The following is a 25,647-nucleotide window of genomic DNA, read 5'->3' as shown; positions in this document are numbered from 1 at the left end:
GTAGCTGACTAGTAGGGACCTCATCAGAAAGGGCAGTTGGTCTAGGAAATGATTTGGTTATTCTTGGGTTCTCTGCATAAAGAGCATCTTAATAATACCCCAGTCCATTATTCCTCGCACTTCCTCCCAGATATGTTCTCTGTGTTTTTGATAATCATCTTCCTCTATTTATCTCAAATTGAGATTCTAATTTACTCTTTGGGGCATTTTTGTCTTGACAATTTTTGGTTCATTGTGCTCACTGAATTTCAAAATTTAGGAGCCATGCTTTTCATCTGAAAGCTCATCACAGTTTGTTCCATTTTCATGGATCCAGTATCCTCCTAAATTATTACAATAATTAGAGATTGCCTAAAGTTTTCCTTGTGCTTTTTTTGCAGTAAATATGTTTCATAGAACATTTGCTCTGATACCTCAGATCAGTTTCCACATTTTAAATTGTGGACTTGTCCTACGTTCAATGATTTTTCCTTTATTCTTCCTTATGGGGTGCATTAGTTGGTTTAGAATGTCAAAAACAGTAAAGAACAACAGTTTTTTCTCTCTCGCATCCAGCCAGGTATTCCAAGTTGAGTGGCTCCGCCCCACACATTCAGGCTCAAGATGAATCTACGATCTTCAACATGGACTTCAAGGTCTCTCTGGTGGTTGATGTTCTAGCCAGTGGAGAGGGAAAGATGAGCGGGAGAGGCACTTTCTCTCTAAAGGGCCTAGGTCCCTATGTGTTACCTGGGACTTTGGCCCACCTTCCAGTGGAGAGAATTAAGTCAAATGGCCACCCTGAGGGAATTGTGGTCTAGGCATGTGTCCAGCGACAATTCTGTTACTGTAGAAGATGGCGAGAATGGATTTTGGTGGCAGCCAGAACTCTGTACCACGTGGGAAGAGTGAGGAGAGAAAGCTTCTAGGTTGTGCAGTGTCGGCCACATAGATGGGTTCTGGTAGACGCTGTGTCATTGCTGAATCAAATCTTCCAACAAAGGGGAGAGTTTAGGTTTTCAGTAGTTTTAACTGGCCAGATCAGAGGTTTATGAGGAATAATGGGAAGAGAAGTACTGAGAGAAACAGGTTCTCTGTGTTAAAAAGGTTTTTTTTTTCTGCAGGGTTATTTTTTTCATGCCCTCGTTCACTGGGGCACTGTCTCCTTTCACATTAGCTGGCATACCAGTCCTCATCAGGCACCAGCCACCGTGGCACCCTCTGTTTTAATTAGCCAGCTGCCCAAGCCAGCCATAAAGGTGGGGTCAGGGCAGGGGAGCTGTGGGGCTGGCATTCTGATGCCACTGAGAATCGCTTTCCCAGTGTGACTGGTCGATTGCCTTCCCACTGTTACTGCCCTGAGCCCCCACCCTCTCCTCAGGCAGGCCCTGCCAGCTTGAGCTCAGGGGGCTTAGTCTGACCTGCCGGGTCTTGCGTGAGTAATGAACCTTCTCTGCTTTCCAGAACTGGCACAGGCCGCAGCCCACCTTTGTGTTCCTGTGGTCGCTTCCGTAGGAATTTGGCGTTCGTCTATTCACATTCCCTTGTTTGATAGAGGTTTAGTATCTGTACTACGTCAGGCAGTGTGCTTAGCTCTGGGGATGCAGTGGTGAGAAAAACAGCGTCACGGTCTTCGCGGAGCTTCCGTGGGGCATAGAGGGAGTGCGTGAGGAGAGACAGGCGTGAATCAAGTAATCACGCAAAGAAATGTAAATCACAGCTCTGAAGGTGCTCCAAGAACTTACAGTGGAGTCGTTTTCGCAGGCAGTGAGGTCGGTGAAGTCACCTACGGTGGGGACTGCAGTGACACTGAATGCTGAGTTCATTAGGGGAAGATGGGACAGGAGGGCCTTCCAGGCAAGGGAGTACCATGTGTGCGCATCCTCGAGTGGGAAGGGATGGGGGTGCTGGCATAGAGGTGGGATTGTGGGACAATCAGATTTGGAGATTTGAAATCGCAGGGGCTGCAGTGTGAGGAGCGGGTTGGAGAGAAGCAATGGTGGGTCAATGTACAGACCGGTTAGGAGGCGGTTACAGTCATCCGAATGAGAGAGGACAGTGACTTGGATGAAGACGGTGATGGGGGAGATGGTAAAGGTGAGAGAGTTAAACATGTTAGCCTGAGGTCTGAGTTCAGTGTCTGTGGGTTCCGTGATCATAAGTTCAGAGGGAGCTACCTTCCTTCTAACCATCAAATCATTAAACATGTTCTTCCTTTCTTCTTCTTGAACCTTTAAGCAAGATAAGCAGTAAGCTTCTTGTTCTATCTCAGCAAGGGAAAAGGGCGTTATTGCCTGTGTCTGGCAGTATGTAGAGTATACCTGTGAGACATTTCACTTATATTTGTTGTGCGAATGAATGACTGGGTCGGTGACTGGCTCTCAGCCCTTCCCCTAAGCCTTTGAGTCCTGGATGAGCCTGGCCGTAGTGAGGACTCTATCCACCAACCTCTGATTCAGGGGTGTGTGCATCACCGTCTCTCTTTATATACTCATGGCAGACGTTATTAACTGATTGCAGCTCTCTTTTCTTGCCAAGCCTGGATGTGACCTCAGAATGCTTCTCCAGAGTCCTTGAGGCAGCCTATACCAATGACACTTGACTTGGAAACTGTTTGCTATTCCCTCTATTTAACCGTGAGTAAATCTCACAAGCCAGGAAACTGACGCTGAACCCTCTATCCTTCCCCCATAAACATGGCAGTGACCCCAGGAGACCTAAATTCATCTTGTTCTCGTACTTTAGTATTGGTCTCTGTAAGGTTAGGAAACAAAATTAGGAAACGCAAGATCCGTCACTTCTGACGCCAACTGCAGAGTTTCGGGGTCCCCAAGGCCACACTCAGTTTCTATAATTTGCTAGAAGGGGACTCACAGAGCTTACTGAAAGCTCTGAAGCTCACTTATGGTTTCTTACCGTGCAAGGATACAGATTAACATCAGCCAAGGAACAGACACACGGGACTGAGTCCGAGAGAGCTCCACGTGCAGAGCCTCCAGTTGTCCTCGCCCAGCGGGGTCGTGGACAGCAGGAGCTCCTCCTGGTAACAGTGTGTGCCAGTACACGCGGAGCATTGTCAACCAGGGAACTCACCTGAGTCTTGGCGTCCAGAGGTAGATCTGCATACCATGTGACCCGAAGCCCCGCCAGAAATCACATCACTCTCCCGTGTGGCTCAAAGTCCCCAGTAAACACTCATGGAGGACATTCCCAGGGCTTCGAGCTCACCTCCCAGGAGCCAGGGCCAGAGGCCAGACCTCTCACTGGGCAAGGTTAAATTCTTTACTACACAGCCTCTCCTGCTCATCTTCAGTTTACCAAGAGTGTAACAATCAGACGCCATAAATAGCTAAACATATGTAAAAATCTTCTTTGTATTTGTTTTTAGAAATTATTTTGCAAACTAAAGGTTAAGTATAAAAATTGGATCATAGATATTCCACGGAAGATGGTTAGGTAGGGTAGTGGTTAGGTGAAGATAATGGGCTTCTGGAGTCTGGCTGCCTGTGTTCACATCCCAGGTCTACCGCGTACTAGTTATGTGACCTTAACTAGTTCTTTTTCCTTTCTCTGCCTCAGTTTCCTCATTCATAAATGAGAATAATAATAGTACACAGGTTGTGTTGTTACTATGAGAATTAAATGAGATAATACATATTAAGGTGAGAAGAGTGCCTGGCATGTAGAAGCACTCAATAAATATTAGATGCCATTATTTTTATATTTATGATAGAAAAAAATTTATCAATCTTTTTCAAATAATTTGCTTTGGGAAAGTTTGTAGGTTTTGCCTGAAATTTCTTCATTTTCACACCTTCCTATCTTTTAACACAAGTGAAAATATGAGAGAACTATCTTTCTTAAGAAGTTGTGTATCTGTTTTACCTGGTAAGTCCTGAATTAGGGCGGTGAGCGCCCCTCCGGGCAAGTGTGTTCTAATGAATCTGGAATGTGGAAATTGTTGGCAGATTTTTGCTGCAAATTGTGGGCAGATCTAAAAGGTTAAAAAAAAGACATGTCATTTTTCCCAAGTAGCAACTGAGAAATCTAGAAGATTTAGGGGAAAATAAGTTAAACCTTGAGTCAGTAATTTTAGGACTGACGTGCCAAGCCCTGATCTGCTTTTCACTCATCTCGTTCTAGCGTTGAGAAGACATTTGCAAGCATCACATTGCCAGAGCTGAAACACAGTCTGCCTGCCTCGGAAGGGACTAATTGGCCTTTTGGAAACTGTTTAAAACTGAATGAAACACAAGAGCTTTCTGTGATGTTAGCGGAGCCTTGAGTTCATGCCAGCCATTAATTGTTTTTTAGGCTTTCCTGTGAAGGCGCCTGAAGTTCAGGCTTGGCGTTTGGTGTTGCCATCTGTGAGCTGCACTTGTCCACGTGTAGTGTGTATTAAGACTGTTTTCCCAGGGAGCATCGTTTTCATGTTTTTCAGTATTGGAATATGATCAAATTTAGATTTGATGCTTTTGTTTTCCACTCCTGTGGGCCAGGTGGTCCTCACTCCTCAGCTCCTAAAGACCGTGCGGCCGGCTGCGTGAGAACTTGGCCAGTAGAGCTTCCAAAAAACCGTTGGCTTCTCGGCTGGGCCCTCCAGCTCATGTAGGATTTAGCTTACTTATAGGACAGGTACAGACAGAAGGGGCATTGCAAAAGGTGACCCAGCTACCTAACTGAGCGCTCTTTTGTCCCCTAGCTTATTTCCAGCGACGCTGATGGAGCCATCCAAAGGGCTGGAAGATTCAGAGTGGAAAATGGCTCTTCGGATGAGGTAAGGAAGCCCCCAGTTCCTGTATTGTCACCGGGCACATGATTATGGTGCCTGTGGTACAGCAGTGAGCAAGTAGTGATCTTCGTTACCGCAGCAGCCTCGCCTAATGGAGCCCAGCACGGGGTAACTAGAGCTCCTCAGAGCTTTCCTTGAAGCAGACGTGAAAGGGCAGTGCCATTATTCTGTGTATGGAAGGTGCTATTAATAGGATGACACATACCCTTTAAAGGATTTCTAATAAAGCCAGATAGACTCAGAAATGGCACCAAAGACGAATTCACAGCCACGACACCCTTTGTGAATGGCCCCCAGAATCCCACCTCTTCCACTTTGCCAGGCAGGTTAGCTTGGCATATGAGCCATATCAGGGTCCAGGAGAGAGATGCAAAAAATTACTGTGATTACAAAATGTCCTCTTCTTCAGAGAAGACGCCGAGAAAGAAGGCCGTTACTGTCACCACTCCTCGGGCCCAAGCCCTCTTTCTGGGCTCTCCCGGTCTTCCTTACTGCCGGCCACAGGGACTCGTCATGCTTTTCTTTCTCCTTTAACACTTCCACTGCCCACTCTCTCCCTTGAGATCTACCCCCAAAACTGCAGAGTGTGGTGCGAGCCCCCCAATTTTTTTCTTCTTTCCTGCCTCCCTGAGAGGTCACTCGTCATAGTGCTTTAGCACCCCCCAGCTTTGGAGTCAGACAAGCCTGGGTTCAAGTGCCAGCTCCCCCACCTCCTAGGTATATGACCCTGGGCAGGTAAGCTGCCTTTCTGAGCTTTGGTTTCTTCACCTATGAAATGGAAACTGTTTTAGGATTATTGAAAGGTTTCAGTGAGCTGAGCTCGTAAAGCTGTTAACAGTGTGCCTGGCGCATTAGTAAGCATTCGGTAAGTGATAGCTATAATAGTAATAATGGTTGTTGTTGTTTCCATAACTAGTGCTGTACAGACAGCCTGCCCTCCTGATCACCTCCTTAATCCAGTTCTTGTTGAAGGGCTATGGATTCACCTGGAAAGGCCACAGCATTTGGGAAGTTGTTGCTCATCTTTACCTTTGGCCTTAACTTCACATACCTGTTCACCTAGGCAGGGTACCTTCGCCCTTGCTCTGTGAGGCAAAGGGGGCAGGCCCATCTGGGGCTGCGCTCCTGCCTGGGTGCCCATAAACTTCTTGTCCAGAATGATGTCAGCTGATCTACATAGAAGAAGGAACTCCCAGGGAAATTGGCTCCTGAAGCTTGGAAACGGCCCTCCCCAAGTGGCCCAGATCCTGAAATGAGACAGTCTTATCACCACAGGCTCAGGCAGCCAAGGGTGTCTCAGGAGCTAAGTCAGGAGCCGGGGCGTTGAGTCCTCATTTTCCACTGCTCAGAAAGCCAGCAGCCCCCATGCCGAGTTTCTCCTTTGAGGACCTCAGTACCAGAGACCCTAGAGGTTGCTGTACCCCAAGACATCTGTCTGCTGCCAAAATTTTGCAGGACTTCAGCCCAGCCCAAAATGAACAAACCGTTCTGGACTTTCCCCACCCCACATAAGCACAACTCTGGCCCCTGCCAGGACCAGTGTCTAGAAGAAATCTATACTTCCTGGGAAAGACATAAGTGCAGCTTTCATGTGGTCCTAGGGTCACCACACTTTAGTCATCAAACACTCCTCACCTGGTGATGTCACCTGGCCATATACCAGAGGGCAAGTTCTGGGGCCTGGTCACCTGTGGAGGAGCATGGTCAGGAGTGGCTCTAGAGTCAGGCTGCCTGGGTTCAAATTGTGACTCTACAACTCACCAGCCATGTGGCCTTGGGCAGTTCACTTAACGTCTTTGGAAACATTTAGTGGAGTTATTGATTTCATAAATCATTGTGGTCTCCTGTGTTCAGTACACAGTCCTATCTCGGATTGCTTCTGTGGGAAATATGATATCAAGGCTCAGACACGGTTTTCAGTTTTGTTTCTACCAAAGCCATTGAGCGTGAGTGCTCCGTTGGAACCCCTTGGCTGTGTTTTATGTTGATAGTCTTCAGTTAAAAGCTTCTGCCCAGCGTTAGTGCACAACCTCATAAAAGGTTAGAGGAACCTGAGACCCAGAGGGGAAAACGCTGGCGCGCTCCGAGTTAGTTAAAGCCGTTAGTGCATTGGAAGGCTAAATATAGCTGCTTCAAATTTTTCAAACTCATGAACAAACAAATGGCAAAGCATTTCATTATTGGATTATTTTTCCTTCTATTATTGTATTTTAAGAGATCTTTAGATGATATGGATACTAACCCTTATCAGATATATGATTTGCAAAAATTTTCTCCCGTTCTGTAGGTTGTCTTTTCACTTTCTTGACTGTGTCCTTTGAAGCAGACAAGTTTTTAAATTCAGTGAGGTCTAGTTCATCTATTTTTTCTTTTGTTGCTTGTGTTTTTCGTGTCGTATGTAAGGGACCATTGCCTAATCCGGGGTTGCTTGGTCACTTTTTATGGTTACTATTCTCGTAAGATAATGTCAAATTTACCTTTTATAGTCAGCAAAATGGTTTTATCATCTGTGACTGATGATTCCAATATATGAAGGTTTTTGTGGCTCTCTGTCTGTGGCTTGATTTTTGTCCTGGCATATGCTCACGGTGGACTGTGTTTCTTTGCGCACTTACCTACCTAGTTGTGTGCTCTTTGTTGTTCAAGACAATGAGTTTTGCGGATAATATGAGGCCTAGTAGGGAGTGTGATGTTGTCACGTATAATCAGAAATAGATATTGGGTCTTTGTCCCCGTTCCTGGTGCAGAGCTCCTAAAACCCTTGGAATTTCTTAGGCGATGAGAGCCATGAAGGTGTCTTTTGTTATCAGTGACTTTTGGAAAGCACCTATGGGGGCTGGTTGCCAGTAGAGCCAACTTTGTGATTAGAAGCTTAGCCATTTATGTCCCAGCCCCGACCTCCAGGGTGGCAGAGGGGCTGGAGATGGAATTAAATGGCCAGTTGCCAATGATCTAATCAATCGTGCCTATGTGATGAAGCCTCCATAAAAACCCAGAAGGACAGGGTTTGGAGAGCTTCCAAGTTGGTGAACACGAGGAGATTTTGGAAGAAGGGTGCCCCTTCTCACATGCCTTGTTCTATGCATCTCTTCCATCTGGCTGTTCCCGAGTTATATCCTTTTATAATAAACTGATAGTCTAATTAGTAAAATGTTTCCCTGAGTTCTGTGAGCCGCTCTAGCAAATTAATCGAACCCAAAGAGGGGGTCACTGGAACCTCCAATCTATAGCCTGTGGGTCAAAAGCACAGGTGACAACCTGAACTTGCAATTGGCATCTGAAGTTGGGGGAAGGACAGTCTTGTAGGACTGAGCCCTCAACCTGTGGGATCTGACGCTGTCTCCAGGTAGATAGTGTCAGAATTGAGTTGAATTTTAGCACACCTAGCTTGTGTCAGAGAATTGCTTGATGGTGTGGGGAAAAAACACGGGTTAGAATTGGTGTCAGAATCAGAGGGAGGGGGCCGGCCCCGTGGCCGAGTGGTTAAGTTTGCTCGCTCTGCTTCGGCGGCCCAGGATTTCACTGGTTCGGATCCTGGGCACGGACATGGCACCGCTCATCAAGCCATGCTGAGGAGGCATCCCACATACCACAACTAGAAGGATCTATGACTAAAATATAGAACTATGTACCAGGGGGCTTTGGGGAGAAAAAGGAAAAATAAAATCTTTAAAAAAAAAAGAATCAGAGGGAGGCTTTGCATTTGCTTTTGCCAAGCACCTTTAAAGTAAATTCCCAGCTTAGACTTTTTAAGCCACCCAGGTGGGGCAGAATGGAGCTGCGGATTTGTGTGAGGCTTTACATGAGATTACGTGAGGTCATAGCCCCTCGGAGACACTCCCCCTCTCAGCTCTGCCCAGCGCCGTGGCAGCCTTCCTTGGGGTCTTTGAGTTAGAGGTGGTCTCTTCTGGTTCACCCTCCCCTTGAACGTGTAGCCGGTTGGGGTCCCAGCTTAATGTTGGGTGGGTCTCTCCTTAGACTGCCCTACTTCCGTGGGTCCTGGCAGTTTGATTCTATGCTCTCTTGCCCCGTGAGGTCAGCAAAACCCAAGTTTAGTTTTGTCAGGATTGACAAATATCCTCGAGCTAAAAAGAAACTTCATGCTCCACTTACCGCTGTGGGTTCCCACTTGCCTTTCACTTTTGGCTAGTAACTCCTTACTAGCTTATAAGCACTCCAGTGCTCTTAAGGAGATGATTTTAACATTTTTCAAGGACTTTTAGTTTCTTCAGTGGGAGGGTTGGTCAAATAACCTGGCCCGTCATTACCAAAAACGTAAGTTATATCAGGAGCACTTTTCATATGATGTGTGAAGTCATTCATTTAACCCACATTCACTGGATCATTTCTTGGTGCCAGACAGGCTGAGCACTGGTGATCTAGGGGTGAATAGGACTGCCGGGGTCCCTGCCCTCATGGGCTCACAGACTGGCAGGGAGCAGTCAATAAATGAGGAACACAGAGACACAGGATGATTGCAAATTTTCCTAACTCCTGTGAGGAAAACAAACAGGGCCGTGGTGCAGAGTAACAGGAGGAGTCCTCCTTTAGATCGGGTGGTCAGAGGAGGCCCCAGCAGTGACGTCACAGTGAGCCCGAGGCCTCTGAGCCCTGCTTCTCAGCCTGTGGTGAAGGACTCGTTTTTTTTATTTCCAATCTGTTGCAGAACTCTATGTGGTCCTACCAGGTGTGACCAGTCTGCAGCCCCCACCTCAGGCAACTCACCCCCAAATTCAACAGCACCCAGGTTGGTCTGGACTCCGTTTAAGGGAATGAATCCCTGAGCTTGTGCTTAGGTATCACGGGAATGTCAGACTGCTATGAAGGGCCTAAGGCTCCTCTCCATTGCTGCGTACTTCGTCCTAGACTGGTCAACAGTTTGCAGATGGGCACCATGGGCCATCCCTTAGAGTTCATCTAGGCCACTTCCACCCAAGGCATGAAGCCCCACAAGTTTTGCCGACAGTCCGCTCCTCTCTCCCTGCTTGAGTATATCTCAGTAACGGGAAGCGTGCTACTCCCTTAAGGGGTTTTTTCCCTCCTGACACCAGCTGAGTGTCCTACGCTTTAATTCAGTTCTGACACTAACTCCCCAGAGTTAGCGTCAGACTCCACAGGTTTAAGCACTTGGTCCCACAAGACTGCCCTCACTTCAGACGCCAGCCGCAAGTCTCAGGTCCCAGGTTACCCACACTTCCATCTGACTTGGCTATAAAATCAGAGATTCCCACAACCCTCCTCCTCATGTTCAATAATCTGCTAAAACGACTCAGAACACAGGACAGCACTTTACTTACTATTACTGGTTTATGGTGAAGGCGACAACTCAACCGTGGCCACATGGAAGGGATGCACACCACCCCCCCAATACCTTGATGTGTGCGGCAACGTAGAAGCTCCCTGAACCCCGTTGCATAGGGGTCTTTACAGAGGTTTTTACAGAGATTTCATTAAGTCATTGGCCATGATGACTGATTCAATCTCCAGCGCTTCTCTCCTCCTCAGAGGTTTCGGGGCTGAAATTTCCCAGCTTCTGGTCAAGGCTTGGCCATCCTAGCAAGCAGCCCCATCCTGGAGCTATCTAGGGGCCCACCAAGAGTCACCTCATTAGAACAAAGACGTTCCTGTCACCTTTAACACTCAGGAAATTTCAAAGGTTCTAGGAGCTGTGTGCCAGAAACCAGAGACAAAGACCAAATATATATTTCTCATTATACCACACCCCTAAAGCAGTTAATTCCATTTATCAGCATCTCTAATAGCTAGAAAATTCTTTTTATTGAACAAAATTCATCTGTCTCTATTTCCCATTCAGTTTCTTTTCCCACTCAGGTTTCTGTGCCCACAGTGTGAGGCTGAGCCCCATCTTCAACATGACAGGCTCGCATGCATTCCCGGACGTCTGCTGTTTTTCTCCTAAGATGTGGACTTGGTTCCACTCACCATCACTCTTTGCTGCACCTTCGACATTGTGAGATCCTTAATGAACCTTTTAAACTGAAGTGCTCAGAACTGAACTCAGGGCTCCGGGGCACCCCATTCAGCCGCAGAGTGGTGCAGGCTCATCCCCCTCCTTGCCACACACTTTCTCCTCTTTTTATGAAGCCCGATGACTCCTTATGAGCCTCAATATGCTACCCTCCCCCTAGTCTTTTTCACGTGTGCTGTTATTTAGCTGTGAGTAGACATCATGGTGTAGTGGAGACAATTTTGGAGTCAAACCAACCTGGGTCCAGACTCGGCTCTACCACTTACCAGTTTATGACTCCACATCTCTGACCTCAATCTCCTAATGGGGAAAAAGGGACATAATTACTACCATGTAGCACCTGGCCTTCCCCATCCTGTACTTGTGCAATTTGTGTTTGTACCTAAGTGTGAGATTTTTGCCTTGTCCACACTGAATTTAATCTTGTTAGCGTGTCCCATAATTGCTAATTGTCCATCATTGCTAATTGTCAAGAGTTTTTTTGACGTCTTGCTTCTGTCCCCTGTCCTATTAGCTAACCCACTGGGAAGCTTTCTGTTACCTTCAGATGTGCTTGCCCTGCCATCTGTGTGCTCATCCCGTTATTAATTACAATGAGTGTGACCCTCGGGTGGCTCACTGGAGGCCTCCCTCACAGCTCACTCGTGTGTATCAGTTAGTGTGTAGTGGGGCAGAGGAGACAATCTTGCAGCTTCTTACAGATCTGTCCTCCTTAGCATGGGCAGGATTCCCTTATACACCGTTGGGGGATATGTAAATGAGTACAATCTTTTGGGAGGACAATTAGCAATAATTAATTTGGCCAACAGTTCTGCTACTAGGATGTGTATTGTAGCATTATTTAAAACAGAAAAAAAAAAAACCTGAAACAATCTCAATTTCCATCAGTAATGATTCTATAAATTATGATGCATTTATACCATGGAATGCATAGTAGCTGTTGGAGTAAGGTAGAGGTGTATATAATACAATAGAAAAATGTTTAAGATACAGTGATAGACATAAAAGAAAGTTCCAGAGTGATTTATATGATATCCCGTTTCCTTAAAAACAAAAAAAAAGATAAATATGCTTGCAATATGCAAGAAAATTTCCAAAACAACACGTAAGAATTTGATAATAATTGCTTCTGGAGAATGGAAATGGAAGGTCAGGCAAGAAGCTGGAGGCCCTTAGCTTTCCACTTTTGGTGTTTCTATGCTGTTTACATGTTTTACACATCTATACTCCACTGAAGTATTTAATTAAAAAAAAAATCATGGCCCCATGGCCGAGTGGTTAAGTTCGCAAGCTCCGCTTCAGCAGCCCAGGGTTTTGCCGGTTCAGATCCTAGGCATGGACATGGCACCACTCATCAAGCCATGCTGAGGCGGCGTCCCACATGCCACACTAGAAGGACCCACAACTAAAAAAGAAATATACATCTATGTACCAGGGGCTTTGGGGAGAAAAAGGAAAAATAAAATCTTTAAAAAAAAAATCAATGTAGTCGTTAAAAGGAACAAAGTAGACCTATATATGCTGACATAGAAATATTTATAAGATATTTTCTTAAGTGAAAAAAATAAGCTTCAGTATAATATCTATACTCCTATCCCATTTATGAAAATAAATCATATGTGTATATATGTATGTATATAAATGTATGTATGTGATTGTGAATGTGTGATCTGTGTATCTCTGTCTAAAGTAAACACATCTTTGTAAATACATGAGAAGATCTGGGCCCATGCAAACCAGCCTGGTCAAATGGTTATTATAGGGAAAGGAAGAGGATTGAGCATGGAGGATGGGGGAGAGGAAAAGATTCTAATTTTTGTGTGATTTCACTTTTTTCAACAAGCTTATATTTATATTTGCAATTCAAAAAAAGTTTTAAAAAAAAAATCCATCTTCTTTACTGCCAGTGTTCTCTCAGCAATTTAACCTAGAGACTGAAGTAAAGTCAATTTAAATGCATTCACTCATTAACGGAACTCACTCTAGAAAATACTCGGAAAAAAATCACAGGCATTATATAAACCCATGGATCTCATTTGTAATCTGAGTGTCTGTATTGTGGGGCTTCCTTGCTTAAAGTCAAATATGAGAGTACGTTCAGATATGGTGAGGATGTTATATATGGATTTTGTTCAAATTCTCCTCAAAATATCCTGGCCAGTTCAGTCTTCCTCCTTCACATCCCACAAGTATAAAAGGGGTCAATGTACAATTAAGGCAGCAAGGAGCTTCTAGGGGCTTTGGAATTTGATGCAGAAATGATTCAGGATTTCTTAGTCTCAAGACTCATTCAACACTGTGGGCACGTTAATTCCCAAGGTGGGTCTTCTGCCCACCACAGACATGCCAGTAGTAGAGAGGCAAGGTGGTAGGAGAGAAAGGGTTTTATTACAGCTTGCTAGCAAGGGGGAAGATGGCCGACTAATGTCCAAAAGAGCCATCTTACAGAACAAAGACTACAGGCCAGTTATACAGGGGGCTGGCTTCTGGGTTGGGGGGGCATCTGGTTTCCGGGTGGAGCAGACATGTGGTCTTAGTTCCTGATAATCTTTTGTTTTAGTGGATATGCATCAGAGACTGGAGCAATGTCCTATACCCAGACCTTTCAGCTGTCATTGATGATGGCTATCAGCATAGACCCTCTGCCTGGAGGTGATCACATTCCTAAGGAACTCTGAAGAACAAGGTTATCAACTTATTGCAGCTGTGAGGGTCCATAAACTCTACAGGGCATGTATATCTCCTGGAGGGTGCATATTCTGCTGGGTTAGTTAATCAGAGGTCATAGTGTTACAGTATAGTTTCTCTTCTACAATATGGCTTCCCTTATATCAACCTTATGCTGAGCCGGCATCAGGCATGTCTGCAGTGCAGAAGAATTTGAGTTCATTACTCTCTGTAATACCTTTTAGCAAATGTTTATCTAAAAGGGCATAAAATAAGTATGGTGTTTGCAATGTGTTAAACTTTTGTTGTCTGGAAAATGTGCTTGTTACCGAGCAAGGGCTCACCACCCAATGCACGTCAACAGCCAGTTATTACGGCATCAGCCTTTGGGAAAAGAAAAATAATTCTATTTGCAAGATCCATCTGCAGGGAGACAGGAGGCATATGCTCTCAGATCTGTCTCCCTGGTCCAGGGCTTGAGGCAAAATTTATGAGATGCAGGGCAGGGAGGTGTGAAGTGTGGAGATGGATGATTGGAAGTAAGGAGAAGTGAGGTAACTGATTATTTTGGGGCAAGCGTAGTCACACTTCATGCCCCTTCATAGGACACATTTACAACATGATGGTGTTAGTGTGATGATCTCAGGGTGGAGTGTTCAGCCCCTTTATATCAAAAAGGTCACTTAGTGAGCATTTTCTCAAGCCCAGTTGGTGGGTTGGTGTTCTCAACCAGCGTGAAATGAACAAAGAGGGTCAGTTCCTGAGAGACAACTCTTAATTATTCTGTTGATAAGGTGGGGTCAGTTGAACTGGTCCTAGAGGGCCTGTGGTTACATGCTCATCAGAATATTTCCTCCTAACTTTCTCGTTGGTGTTAAATAATGTATTCCTGTGTCACTGTTACCTTCAAGTGCTGTAGGCCAAGTTTCTGTATCTCTGAAATCCTCTATAAAATAGGTCATACTTAAAATAGTCAGGATTTATTGCAAAATTAAAACTACAGTTAGCCACTACTACGTGCACTCCAGAACCTCTAAAATTAAAAGGACGAAATGCTAAGAGTTGGTCAGACGATGTGGAGTATCTAGAAGTCTCCTGTATGTATTGCTAATAATGTAAATTGTGCATCCCCTTTGAAAAACTGTCTAGTAGTATCTACTGAAACAACATTTGCATCTTCTGCATCCCAGGATGTATACCTGCCAGAAATGGGTGACTATGTCCACCGAAAGACAGACACAAGGACGTTTGTAGTGACTTTATTCTTTTTTTTTTTTAAAGATTTTACTTTTTTCCTTTTTCTCCCAAAGCCCCTGGGTACATAGTTGTGGGTCCTTTTAGTTGTGGCATGTGGGATGCCGCATCAGCATGGCTTGATGAGCGGTGCCATGTCCCCGCCTAGGATTCGAACTGGTGAAACCCTGGGCCGCCGAAGCAGAGCACGCAAACTTAACCACTCAGCCACAGGGCCGGCCCCTTGACTTTATTCTTAATAACCAAAAACTGGAAACAGTCCATATGCCTATCAACTGAATAATGAATAATACATAAATCTTGATGTTCATACTGTGGACTGCTACGTGGCAATGGGAAAGAGTGAACCACCGCTACACCAATAACGTGGATGAATGACACAGATATTTTTGTCAAAGGACAAAAAGCCTGACTCCAACAGACATACATGATATGATTTCATTACTATAAAGTTCAAAAGCAGGTAAAACTCATCAATGGTGATGGGGGCAGGACAGTGGTTACCTTTCAGAGTGTGGTTGAGTATTGACTGGGAAAGTGCATGAAGGAGCCTTCTAGGGTGCTGAGGATGTTTTCTGTCTTGATCCAGTGGTTACAAGGGTGTGTACATATTTGAAAATCATTTCACTGTACACCTAAGATTTGGCCCTTTACTGTCCACTTCTGCCACATATCATCAGAAATTGGAACTCGTTTGCAGAGTCGTTCTTCGGGGGCCCTGGGCAGCGCGGATGTGTTCTGCTTCGTCTCCCTTTCTTTTGTCAGTTCCTGTGTATATTCTTGTCTTGACATCTCATCATATGTGCTTTTAACAAGAGACAGGAAGTGTCTTGTTCTGTGAGACTCACAACTCTCTTGGTGTTGAGCTTTCCCCCCATCTTAGTTAACTATTCAGTGAAGATGAAAGTTAAGTGGGTAACTTTTTGATCATTAAAAAAAGAACTCATAACTGACAGTGTATACTCAGTAGAGGTGGGGGCATGCCACCACCAGAGTGCCATCTCACTCTGCGTCGCTGTGCTGCCTCTGCCCCTTCTCCGTGTTTTTCCATGCTGCAGTTGGCAGCATGCAGACTTTTGGGAGGGGAGACGGCAGACTCAAGAGCTTCCGAAGGGCTAGAGTATGGGGGTCATTTTCTATGCCTCTGATCCCCCTTGGCAGTCTGTGAAACCTGTAGGACCCTTCTCAGCATAATGCTTTTAATGCATAAAACAAAATATATAGGATTGCTAAGGAAAACAGTTGTATTGAAATAGTTATCAAAATGATTCTTTAAACCTAATTCGTGATACCATAATATGCATGCTTTTTTATTAATACATTAAATAATAAATCCAGCAACAGGTCTCCTGATTATTATAATTTTGAATGATGAGGAATGTGAATAGTATTTTGAGATGTCTGCGATCACTGTATAGAGTTCTGAAAATGTGATTTTTTTTTTTTTTTTGGTGACAAAGTTACCACGGCTGTTCATTCTACTGTAGTTGTTTGCGTACATTCATAACTGAGTGAAATACTAAATATTAGTTAGAAGTTAGGAAAAATAAAGTTGTTTTCTCCCCCATTCAAGTTCATGCTCATCCTGGATTCTTTTAGAACCCCTGGTATAGAGCATTGATTCTCAAAGTTCAGCGTTCATCGGAATCACCTGGGATGCTTGTTAAGACGCAGATTCTAAGGCCCTACCCACAGAAATCCTGAGGAAGAGGTCTAGAACGGGCCCAAGAGTGCATGTCTTAACAAACCTACAAGCACTGAGCTAAGATCTGGCACAGCTACCTGAAAGAAACCTCTCTGTGCCAGGGAAGTCTTGGGGGCTCCAGAGGCCTAAATGTCATGGTGACTTCAGGGTCTCCTCGCCAGGCTTTGTGGATGTTTTCCAGGATCCAGGACCTTGGGGTCATGACACCCACCTCTGTGGAGTCTGACTGCCCAAGGCCAGATGCCCCCATGTGGGGTCAACTGATGCCTGAGGCCGGCTGGTAGATGCCAGGGTCATACCATAGCTGCATGCCGCCCGATGCATAGTAGAAAGAGCTCTGGACCAGGAGTACCCACTGCCAGTGGTTTAAGGTCATAAAATGAACAGCTGTTGATAATGAATCGTTCAGAAATTCTGCAAGAAACAAAACCCAATTATATGCTTTCTTGGGTCACACCCAAAGGTCAAAACTAAGAGGCAGCAGCTTGAATAGGTCATCAATATTAACGTCACCAATGAGGAATAAATGGATATCTTAAAATAGGATAAGCTGAGAAGGACAGGCATCCCTGATGTATTCTGAACTGTAGCATCCAGGTACACGTGACCTGAATCTAATCATGGAAAACATCAGACAAACCAAATGAGGAGTGCTTTATTTAAAAAGAGGAGAGCGGTGTGTGCTGCATTCCTCAAAAATGTCAGTCATAAAGACAGAGCCAGTCTGTGGAGATGTTCCAGATAAGGGAAGCCAAAGAGACATGACAACTAAATGATCCTGTACTGCAGGGGGACATGCTTTAAATGACATTGTTGAGTCATTGGAATATGGATGAAAATTGGAATACAGATGAAAGTATTGTATCGATGTTAAATTTACAAAAGTTGATAAGGCTGTATTGTGGTTGTGTAAGAAAACATCCCTATTCTTGGGAAATACACACTGAAGTACTTAAGGATAAAGGGCTATTATTTATGCATCTTAGTCTTAAATAGTTCAGAAAAAATTGTGTGCATAGACAGAGAGAGAGAGAAAAGTGTGAACACATGAGCAAAAGAGGTAAGTAGGTGAATCTGGTAAAGAGTATACAGATGCTCTTTGCACTTTTCTTGTTCTTGCATCTTTTATGTAAGTTTAAAATTATTTCTAAATAAAATTTGTATATATGTATATACATATATATAGCTGAATTTTAAAAATTCAAGAAAATCCAATAAAGGCACGAAAATACTAAGAAAATTTAACCCACTTTTTTACTCCTTGATAGATTAAAAAAGCAGAACATAAAAAAGGACACAGAAGATGATGCAGTGGTTACGATTTTAAAAAAGAAAGAGCCTCTGCAATTGGAGCTGGTTTCATTTCCGCTCCACTGCTCATTATCTCTGCAACCTTAGGCAACATATTTAATCTCTCTAAGCCTCAGTTTCCTCACCTGAAAGTAGGGGGATAAAATCGAATCTGTCTGTGAAGCTGGTGGAGATACCCTGGAGATAACGCATATAAAGGGCTTGGCCTACTTCTTGGCACTTAGAGCTCTCAATGAATGTCAGTATTTCCAGAGCAATGAGAAAGACAGAAAGCATCCTAAGGCACTTTATAAGGTAATATACCCCTGATATATGATGGAAATTCACACAGAAAAGAAACCTATAGATCCATCTCACTAACAAATATGATGCATGAATCATTTTTTAAAATCTAGCAGTATATGAAAAGAATACCATACCATGACCTAGTAGGGTGTATTCCAGAAATCTGAGAGCCGTTCAGTGTCAGAAGAGCTATTAGTATAATCGTTACATTTCTATGATTTCCCCCCATTAAACCTATTCTCTTAACAGTTGCCAAAAGAAAGCTTTCAGTAAAATTCAATATTCATTCCTGAGAAAAGCCTCCTTGTAGACTCAGACGAAGGAAGCTTCTACAGGGTAAAGAAACTGACCACAAGCATCCAGTAAATCACTAGAGGCATGTCAGAATCAGAAAAGCGTATTCCAGGAGTCTGTCTTATACACATGGCACAATGTAGATGTCAGTGGAGTTTCAAACTGTGTATTCAGTGTAATTCCATTTTTATAAGAAAAATACATGTGTGTGTACCTATAGGAAAAAAATTAAAGGAAACAATACCAAATCATTAATAATGATTATCTTTGGTTAGAGGATTCCGATGATTCGTTATGTTTATCTGTATTTTCTGCATTGAGTTATTTTTATGACACATTTAAAAAATTCTTTAAAAGATATGAACTCGATTAAGATGCTGCAGACATGTATTCCAGGTGAAATGTGCCTGTTTCAGGGGTAACAGACAGAAAGGTGTGCCTCTAGGGGGCACCCACTCCCAAATGTTGTGGAAGCTTCGGACAAGAAAGAAGAGAAACTTTAAACTCAAGTCATTCTCAAGTTAGAAATGGCTGAACTCACTGGTTCACGCGGTCCTTTCTCTTACACCCCAAGGACCTCCAGAATGCTTCCGTGATGTGGATTTAGACTGGGCGTCCCCTGCTAATGAGCACGTGTGGCTACAGCCCTGTTGGTACGCTTTTAACAGTGCCTTTTCTGGTTCTTTGGCCTCTGGTTCACTACCAGCTTCTTGTTTACTTTCTAAATAAGCCTTTTAATGGCACAACTTTATTCCGTTACAGAACGCAACCGCCCTGCCAGGCACTTGGCGAAGAACAGACGTGCACTTAGAGAACCCGGAATACCACACCAGATGGTATTTCAAGTATTTCTTAGGACAAGGTAATTATGCCATTACGGTGCTTGGGAAGAAAGGATATCCAAAATGAAAACTAGTGTTGGTGTAATTTCTGGTACCCTATAGGTGTGAAACTACCCAATTCAGGGACACTAACGTCAGGGCGTTTCACTTCAAAGTCCGTAGCAAGCTGTGTAGATTTGAAGATTCAATTCCGAATCAGCCTTAGGAGTTTTTCTCATCATTTTAAATTTATTTTTTAATTATTTAATTTTTTTATTTAGTTATTTTTTGACAGTTCATTTTGTCCTGGAGAGTTAAAGGGAGTTAGATCATCCGCATGAGCGATCTGAGAGCTGAGAAGCATCTGCAGGGTGGAAAACAACTCTAGACGTAACAAGCAAGTGCCCTGTCTGTAGTGGGATTTGAAAAATATGCTCACGGCAGCGAGGGGGAGGAATGGTTCCCTGAGCTCCAGGGCCAATAGAGAACTAGAGAGGCATTATCCTCTAGGCTCTGGTGTCATTCATTCATCAGTGACAAGTATTTATCACCTAGCACGTGCCAGGCAACATACAGTGCAAAGGCAGCCACGATCCCTGCCCTCATGGAGACTGTAGAAAGGGTTTGAACCCTGGTTCTGCCATTGTTACCCATAGGACCTTACACCAGTTACTCTCCACTTCTCTGAGATTTAATGTCCTTATCTGTAAAGTCGGGGTATTATGAGTTCCTATCTAGTAGGTTTGAACAGAAGTTTCAATGAGATATGCAGGAAAAACACGAAGCCAGATGCCTGGCACACACCCAGAGCTCTCTCATTAGTAATGATGCACAGTTAGAGTGAACTACGGAAAGACGGAAAACAGGAGTGTGGTTAACGACAGGAGATACTGGGAGTGAAAGAATAATCACTATTGTTGGATTAGAAGTGACTTAGATAAATTGCTTATCAGGCTAAAGCATTCGTTTGTAGCAAATGTGATGTTTGAGCTATAAAATGAGGCTGACCAGATGCAAATGATGTTTTTTAAAAAATTGGATACTGTATTATTCTAAGAAGTTTATTTATTTGGCAAGGGGTTTTTCTTTATAAAGAAAGAAATCAGTGGGAAAGTTGTCATTTTCCCAAATGCCGGAAAGCATAGTGCCCAGAGTTTTGATGACTTTGGAGATAGATGGTGCCGTGAGTTTGGATGTGTTCAGCTTCCTCAACTGGCTTAAACGGTAAGGGACATAAAAAGAAACGCAGAGGTAGGGCAGGCTTTGGGGTTGGTGGGTTCAGAGGCTCAGTGATGTCATCAAGGCTGGCCCTCCTTGGGGTCACAAGATGGTTGCAGCAATTCCAGACATCACTTCCAGACACCACCATGTCCTGAGGAAGAAGACGGTCATCTTCAGGAGTGAGGAAGCCTTCCTGTCTTATTGGCCAGGATGGGGTCACGTGTTTATTCCTGACCCAGTCGCCGGCAAGAGCAATGGGACTGCATGGTTAGTGTAGAGTGGTCAGGTTCTGTCCCGAGCTGGGTTTGGGATTATTGTGCCCTGATCATGGGAGAAGGGCTGGATACCACCTGAAGTGTCCCCTGCTACCAGAGCCTGGAAGTACCAGTTGCATTCTCACTGTTCTAAACCTGCTTCTTTTCCAGTCCATCAGAATTACATTGGGAATGATGCAGAGAAGAGCCCCTTCTTCTTGTCCGTGACCCTTTCTGACCAAAACAATCAGCGTGTCCCCCAGTACCGTGCCATTCTTTGGAGAAAAACAGTAAGTAACTGGCTTGTACCTAGACTTTCCTCACCACTCCAGAATTTAATGAGTGTCACTGTCGGAGTGGCTCAGGTAAGTCTTTTTGCTACAAGATTCTTTGAGTTTGGATACTCAAGATTATACTCTTCACAGGTGGGACCGTCAAACTCTGAATTTAACAGCAACTTTTCCCGTATTCTAATTCGCACTAATTAGACATGTCCATTTCCCTCTATCTCTCGCCTGTGGGAATACAGAACTGTATTTTACGGAGTATTCGCCTTAGCTGTTGCTAACACTGAAAGTGATGAACTGGCTCACCTTCAACTAAAAGAAACAAAATTTAGTGGAAGACTGTGTTATCACATGGGCACAGCCCACGGGGTGCTCCTGTTTCCATGAGTCACTCAGTCAACCACTAAATCAGTTGTGCTTCTAGAATTTGTTTGAGACTTAGCCCGTTTCCTCAATTTCACAAGTAGAAAAACAACTCTAGACTCAGCAAGGCCCCTGTCCACGGTGGGCTCTGAACGCTCAGGTGCGGACGGTGAGCCGAACACGAGGCCCTTCAGCCAGGGGTGCGGGTCTGTCTTTGGCTCAGGAAAGTTTGCTTATGTCTTATTCACTATTGTTGCTGCTTTTCCTGTTTTCTGAATTCTTTCTCCAGCGATTCTTAAATTTGACCTCTTTCATCTTTTGCCTTTTCTCATTATTTTCTTCTCTTGGTTGTTTTTGTTTTGGCTTCTCAGAATTTTTTTCAGAGACAGTATAGATGCTGGAAAGAGCAAAGGGTTTGGAGTTAAGCAAAGTAGGGTCAAATTACCTCAGTAACAAACTCACTTGTGTGAATTTGAGAAAATTTCTTATGCCCTCTGAGCTTCCATTTTCTTCTTTGTAAAATGGGGAAAGTTCTGGGCTGTGGCTCACAGGGTGATGAGGACTAAAGAGACCACATTAAGTGAGGTCTTGTTTGAAAATCCACATTTAGCTGGTGTCCCCAGTCATCAAATCTTAAACTGCTTAGATGCTTAAAGGATAAAACATTTACTCTTAAATTGGTGAGGACAGTGTATAATTAAAAAGCCATAAAACAAACTACACTTAAAAATATTAGTCCTGTTAGTCGGTGCTCTCACTTGTGGGTATGTTTGTTGAAATCCAGTATTTAAATAATTGCATGCTGATTTGTATCTAAGCTACATAGCATATCAAAAATTGCTATTTAGGTCTTTTTGGAAAAGAAATAATACAGAAACTTTCAAAAACAGTAATTTTTTATATATAGACACACATTTACATGCATATATAGCAATCAAGTAGCAACTTCAAAAAGCCCAGAAAGAATTTCCAGGAACCACTAGAGTAAACTGTGGTTATGAACTTTTTGTGATGATTAAAAATAGTAATAGTGAGGGGCTGGCCCCGTGGCCGAGTGGTTAAGTTTGTGCGCTCCACTGCAGGCGGCCCAGTGTTTCGTTGGTTCGAATCCTGGGCGCGGACATGGCACTGCTCATCAAACCACGCTGAGGCAGCTTCCCACATGCCACAACTAGAAGGACCCACAACAAAGAACATACAACTGTGTACCAGGGGGCTTTGGGGACAAAAAGGAAAAAAATTTTTTAAAAAATCTTTAAAAAAAAATAGTAATAGTGATAACAATAAAATCTGACATTTCTCGAGCACTTACCATATGCCAACTACTATGCTGAGTCCTCCAAATGCGTGATCTCATAGGTGTTGCCGCAGTTTAGGGAGGCTAAATGGCATGACTAAGGCCACATGCCGCCCGGTGGCAGACCAGGCAGAACCCAGGACTACATGCAGAGCTGTCGCCACTGTACATAATTAGTTCTATATGTAATTCCTTGACTCATGCTGTCTCTCTCCCTGGGTTGTGAGCTCCAGGAAAGTAGGGGACATCACTGCTTTGTTCTCAGAGTCCCCACCACCAAGCCTAGTGCCTGGCCCATAGAAGAAGCTGGACAAGTATTTGTTGAATGAATTGATGAATGACGCCAAAGTCCAGTTTAACCTGGGTGCTATGCTGCCTCTGTTTATATAAACTTCCATGTTAACGTTTCTGAAATTTTTCTTTTTTTTAAGCAGGTTTAAGGTAAAAATCTCATGTTAAATAGAGTTAGATCTTACCTGTGAATCATTTCCTGCAGAAAAGTTTTGGCACTTTCCCCTCTCCCCATGCCCCTGCCATTGGGGCCAGTCTTGCCATCAGCGTAGCTGTTCTTGAAGCAAAGTTTATGCATCAGTTTTCGAAGATAACGTTGGAGAGCTGTGTGCCAGCTTTTCTCAAGGGCGTGCGTGGTAGTCTTTTCTCAGTATTCACCTAGTGAGAGTCCTAGTGCCCTTGTCCAGGGCCTCTTATCTTCTGCACCAGGAAGGCTGTTGACTGGTGCTTCTTTGTTTTTACTTATTTGTTTCATGTTTGCTAATTACAGTATTCCAATCTCTTCTGGTTTCACTATTCTCTGTGGATGACTCTGCCTCTTTTGGATGAATAATCAGTCTTTCCGATTTCTTTCCCCTCCCCCTGCTCCTCTGGAAGGTGATATTCGGGTGCATGGAGACCTCAGGGTTTGTGAGACTCATGGTGGCAGGAGAAGAGGACCTCGGATCCACATGGGGCCCTCTGGGTTCTTTCTAGTTTCTGTTGTGGAGTGGCTGATCTAGCCTCTGAACTAGCAACCACTGAGATGTAACTGGTCCCCTCTGGCTTTTTTCGGGTCATTGGAATGCACCTGCCCCTGCAATCCGTAGTCCCAGCCATTTGCCCCTTGTTGTGAAGTCGCTGTGTATTGTGAACTCTTTGACCTGATCCCAGGTCTCTGCTGGCTGCTGAGCCTCTCAGAAGCTCTGCACCCTCTCACAGGCATGTCCACTGCGAGCCACAGCCACATGGGAGGAGGCAGGAGCAATGCCTCAGGCTCGTGTCTCTGATCTTGCTGACCATCCACTCTTGAAGCCACTGAGTTTCTGCCCCTCACCATGTTCAAACAGGTTCTAACTGGAGTTCAAGATTTCTGTGGAAGACCGTGCCTGGGAAGTGGGCCTCTAGTCCGAATGTCCCTAGGTGCCTCCAGGTCTTACCTTGGTATCTTTGCAGCCACCTCACCCCCTTCAAGTCCTACCTTCAGAATGGGGGAATCAAGGGCGCCGGCATCTCCCCCATGGCGTCCCTCTCTTTCTTCTCTCTTCCTTCCACCAGGGCAGGAAAGGGGAGGTTTCTCACTCCTGCTGTCTCTCTGCGGTGAATTTTCTCAATGTCACATCTTCTTCCTCTATGTCAAGTAACAGTCTCTCCACCTCCTCACCTGGGACAGTGGCCAGATACTGGGGGAGGAGGAGTGGGGCAAATGCAGGGGTGAAATTTTGCTTATTTTAGTTTCCCAAGACATTGTCTCTATTACATTATAAATTGTGATAACCGCTCTGAAGGAAACAAAGATAGAGAACGATACGGGAGACCTGCTTTAGATAAGACAGTTCAGGGAAAGCTTTCTGAGGAGGTGATGTTTAAAGAGACCTGCAGGATGAAAGGGAACCAGCCACGAAAACAGTAGGGGAAGGGGCAGGGGGAGGATTCCAGACGGAAGGAACAGCAAATGTAAGACGAAGGAGGAACGTGGGAGAGCTTACTCTTCGCTGGTCCTAGAGACATCAGAGAGGTGGGATTTAGACCCCAGGACCCCTGTGGAGGCAGCATGGGGTGGGGCATACTGAGTATTAGTCCCCTTCTGTTGAGAAGGGCCGGTGCCGTCATCCAGACCCCTTATCTAGGCCCTAAATTGTGTGCCAGCGCGGCGGGGCAAGTGCTGTCCACCAGCTGTAGGGGGAGTGCTGAGGAAAGTGAGGGACTGAAAAAATCAAAGCAGAACACTGGCATAAGGGGTCACCGATGAAGCTCCCTTTGTCCCAAAACTAGTGCTGGAGGCTGCAGGAGATGCAAAGAAGTGGATGGCTCAGCCCTCCCTCACCTCATCGTGCGCTCGCATTCTGTTATGAAAGTTAGAAAAATGGCTAAATGTATAAACCCTGCTTTAAACAGTCTTGATTATCTCTGCTGTGTTTCTTCTAAACAGAAAGAAAAGGCTTTTGTTAAAAAAAATTATTCGTACTTGTAGAAATGCCATCCAGACAACATAGCAAGCTAAAAGGGCAAGGATCAAAATCTAGCCACTCAGCGAGGTTACTGCAACATCCTCAACATCCTTCTAGACGTCTGTTCATAAACACACACACACACACACACACACACACCCACTGCCGCATGAATGGGGTAACGTTCAACGTGTACTTCTGTGTCCTTGCTGTGCTCACTTAGTGCTGCCTGATGTGGCCGTGTACTTGACTCTCCCTATGCATTTGTTGATTTCTCTGGAAAACATAGAACCAGAGGTGTTTTTTCTTGGAGAGCGACTCTGGAAAGCCACAACAGGGAGAAGATGGGGAGGAAGAGCTTTACCTGTTTGTGGAGAAGAAAAATACCAGTTGACAATCCCACGAGCCCTGGGCTTCACATCCACGTGGGCAGCTCATGAAGATGTTCCCACCACCCAGGCAGGGGCTGGATTCTCCCTCCTAGTCCGTACATTCCCCCTCAAACTGCCTTGGCTTCTCTTTAAAACAGCCTTTGGGTTGTTTAGTGAGAAGAAAAGGTTGACAAGGTAGGGGTTGAGCAACAAGGTCCGATTCAAGACCCTCTTACAGACAGGTTGGCATCCCACACAGGTGACATCCCACACATGGTGGGAGGGAGGCTGGGTCTGGTAAAACGGCAAGGCCACA

At 44.6% G+C, this 25,647-nt stretch overlaps 1 protein-coding gene across 4 annotated transcripts in view; it reads left to right on the top strand.

Annotated features, from left to right (window-relative positions):
* The window catches only part of GARNL3 (GTPase activating Rap/RanGAP domain like 3), a 148,130-nt gene that overhangs the window by 56,518 nt on the left and 65,965 nt on the right, over positions 1-25,647 (top strand). For all 4 annotated transcript variants that reach the window (XM_070518720.1, XM_044778723.2, XM_044778726.2 and 1 more), the window contains 3 exons: positions 4,682-4,756; positions 19,039-19,138; positions 20,744-20,862. In XM_070518720.1, the coding sequence (XP_070374821.1) occupies positions 4,682-4,756; positions 19,039-19,138; positions 20,744-20,862 (294 nt within the window). The remainder of the gene's footprint in view (positions 1-4,681; positions 4,757-19,038; positions 19,139-20,743; positions 20,863-25,647) is intronic.

The sequence above is a fragment of the Equus asinus genome, chromosome 10 (assembly GCF_041296235.1).
Source record: "Equus asinus isolate D_3611 breed Donkey chromosome 10, EquAss-T2T_v2, whole genome shotgun sequence".
Classification (NCBI taxonomy): Eukaryota; Metazoa; Chordata; class Mammalia; order Perissodactyla; family Equidae; genus Equus; species Equus asinus.
Note: the sequence above shows the minus strand (reverse complement) of the source record. Positions and strands in the feature narration are given on the sequence as shown.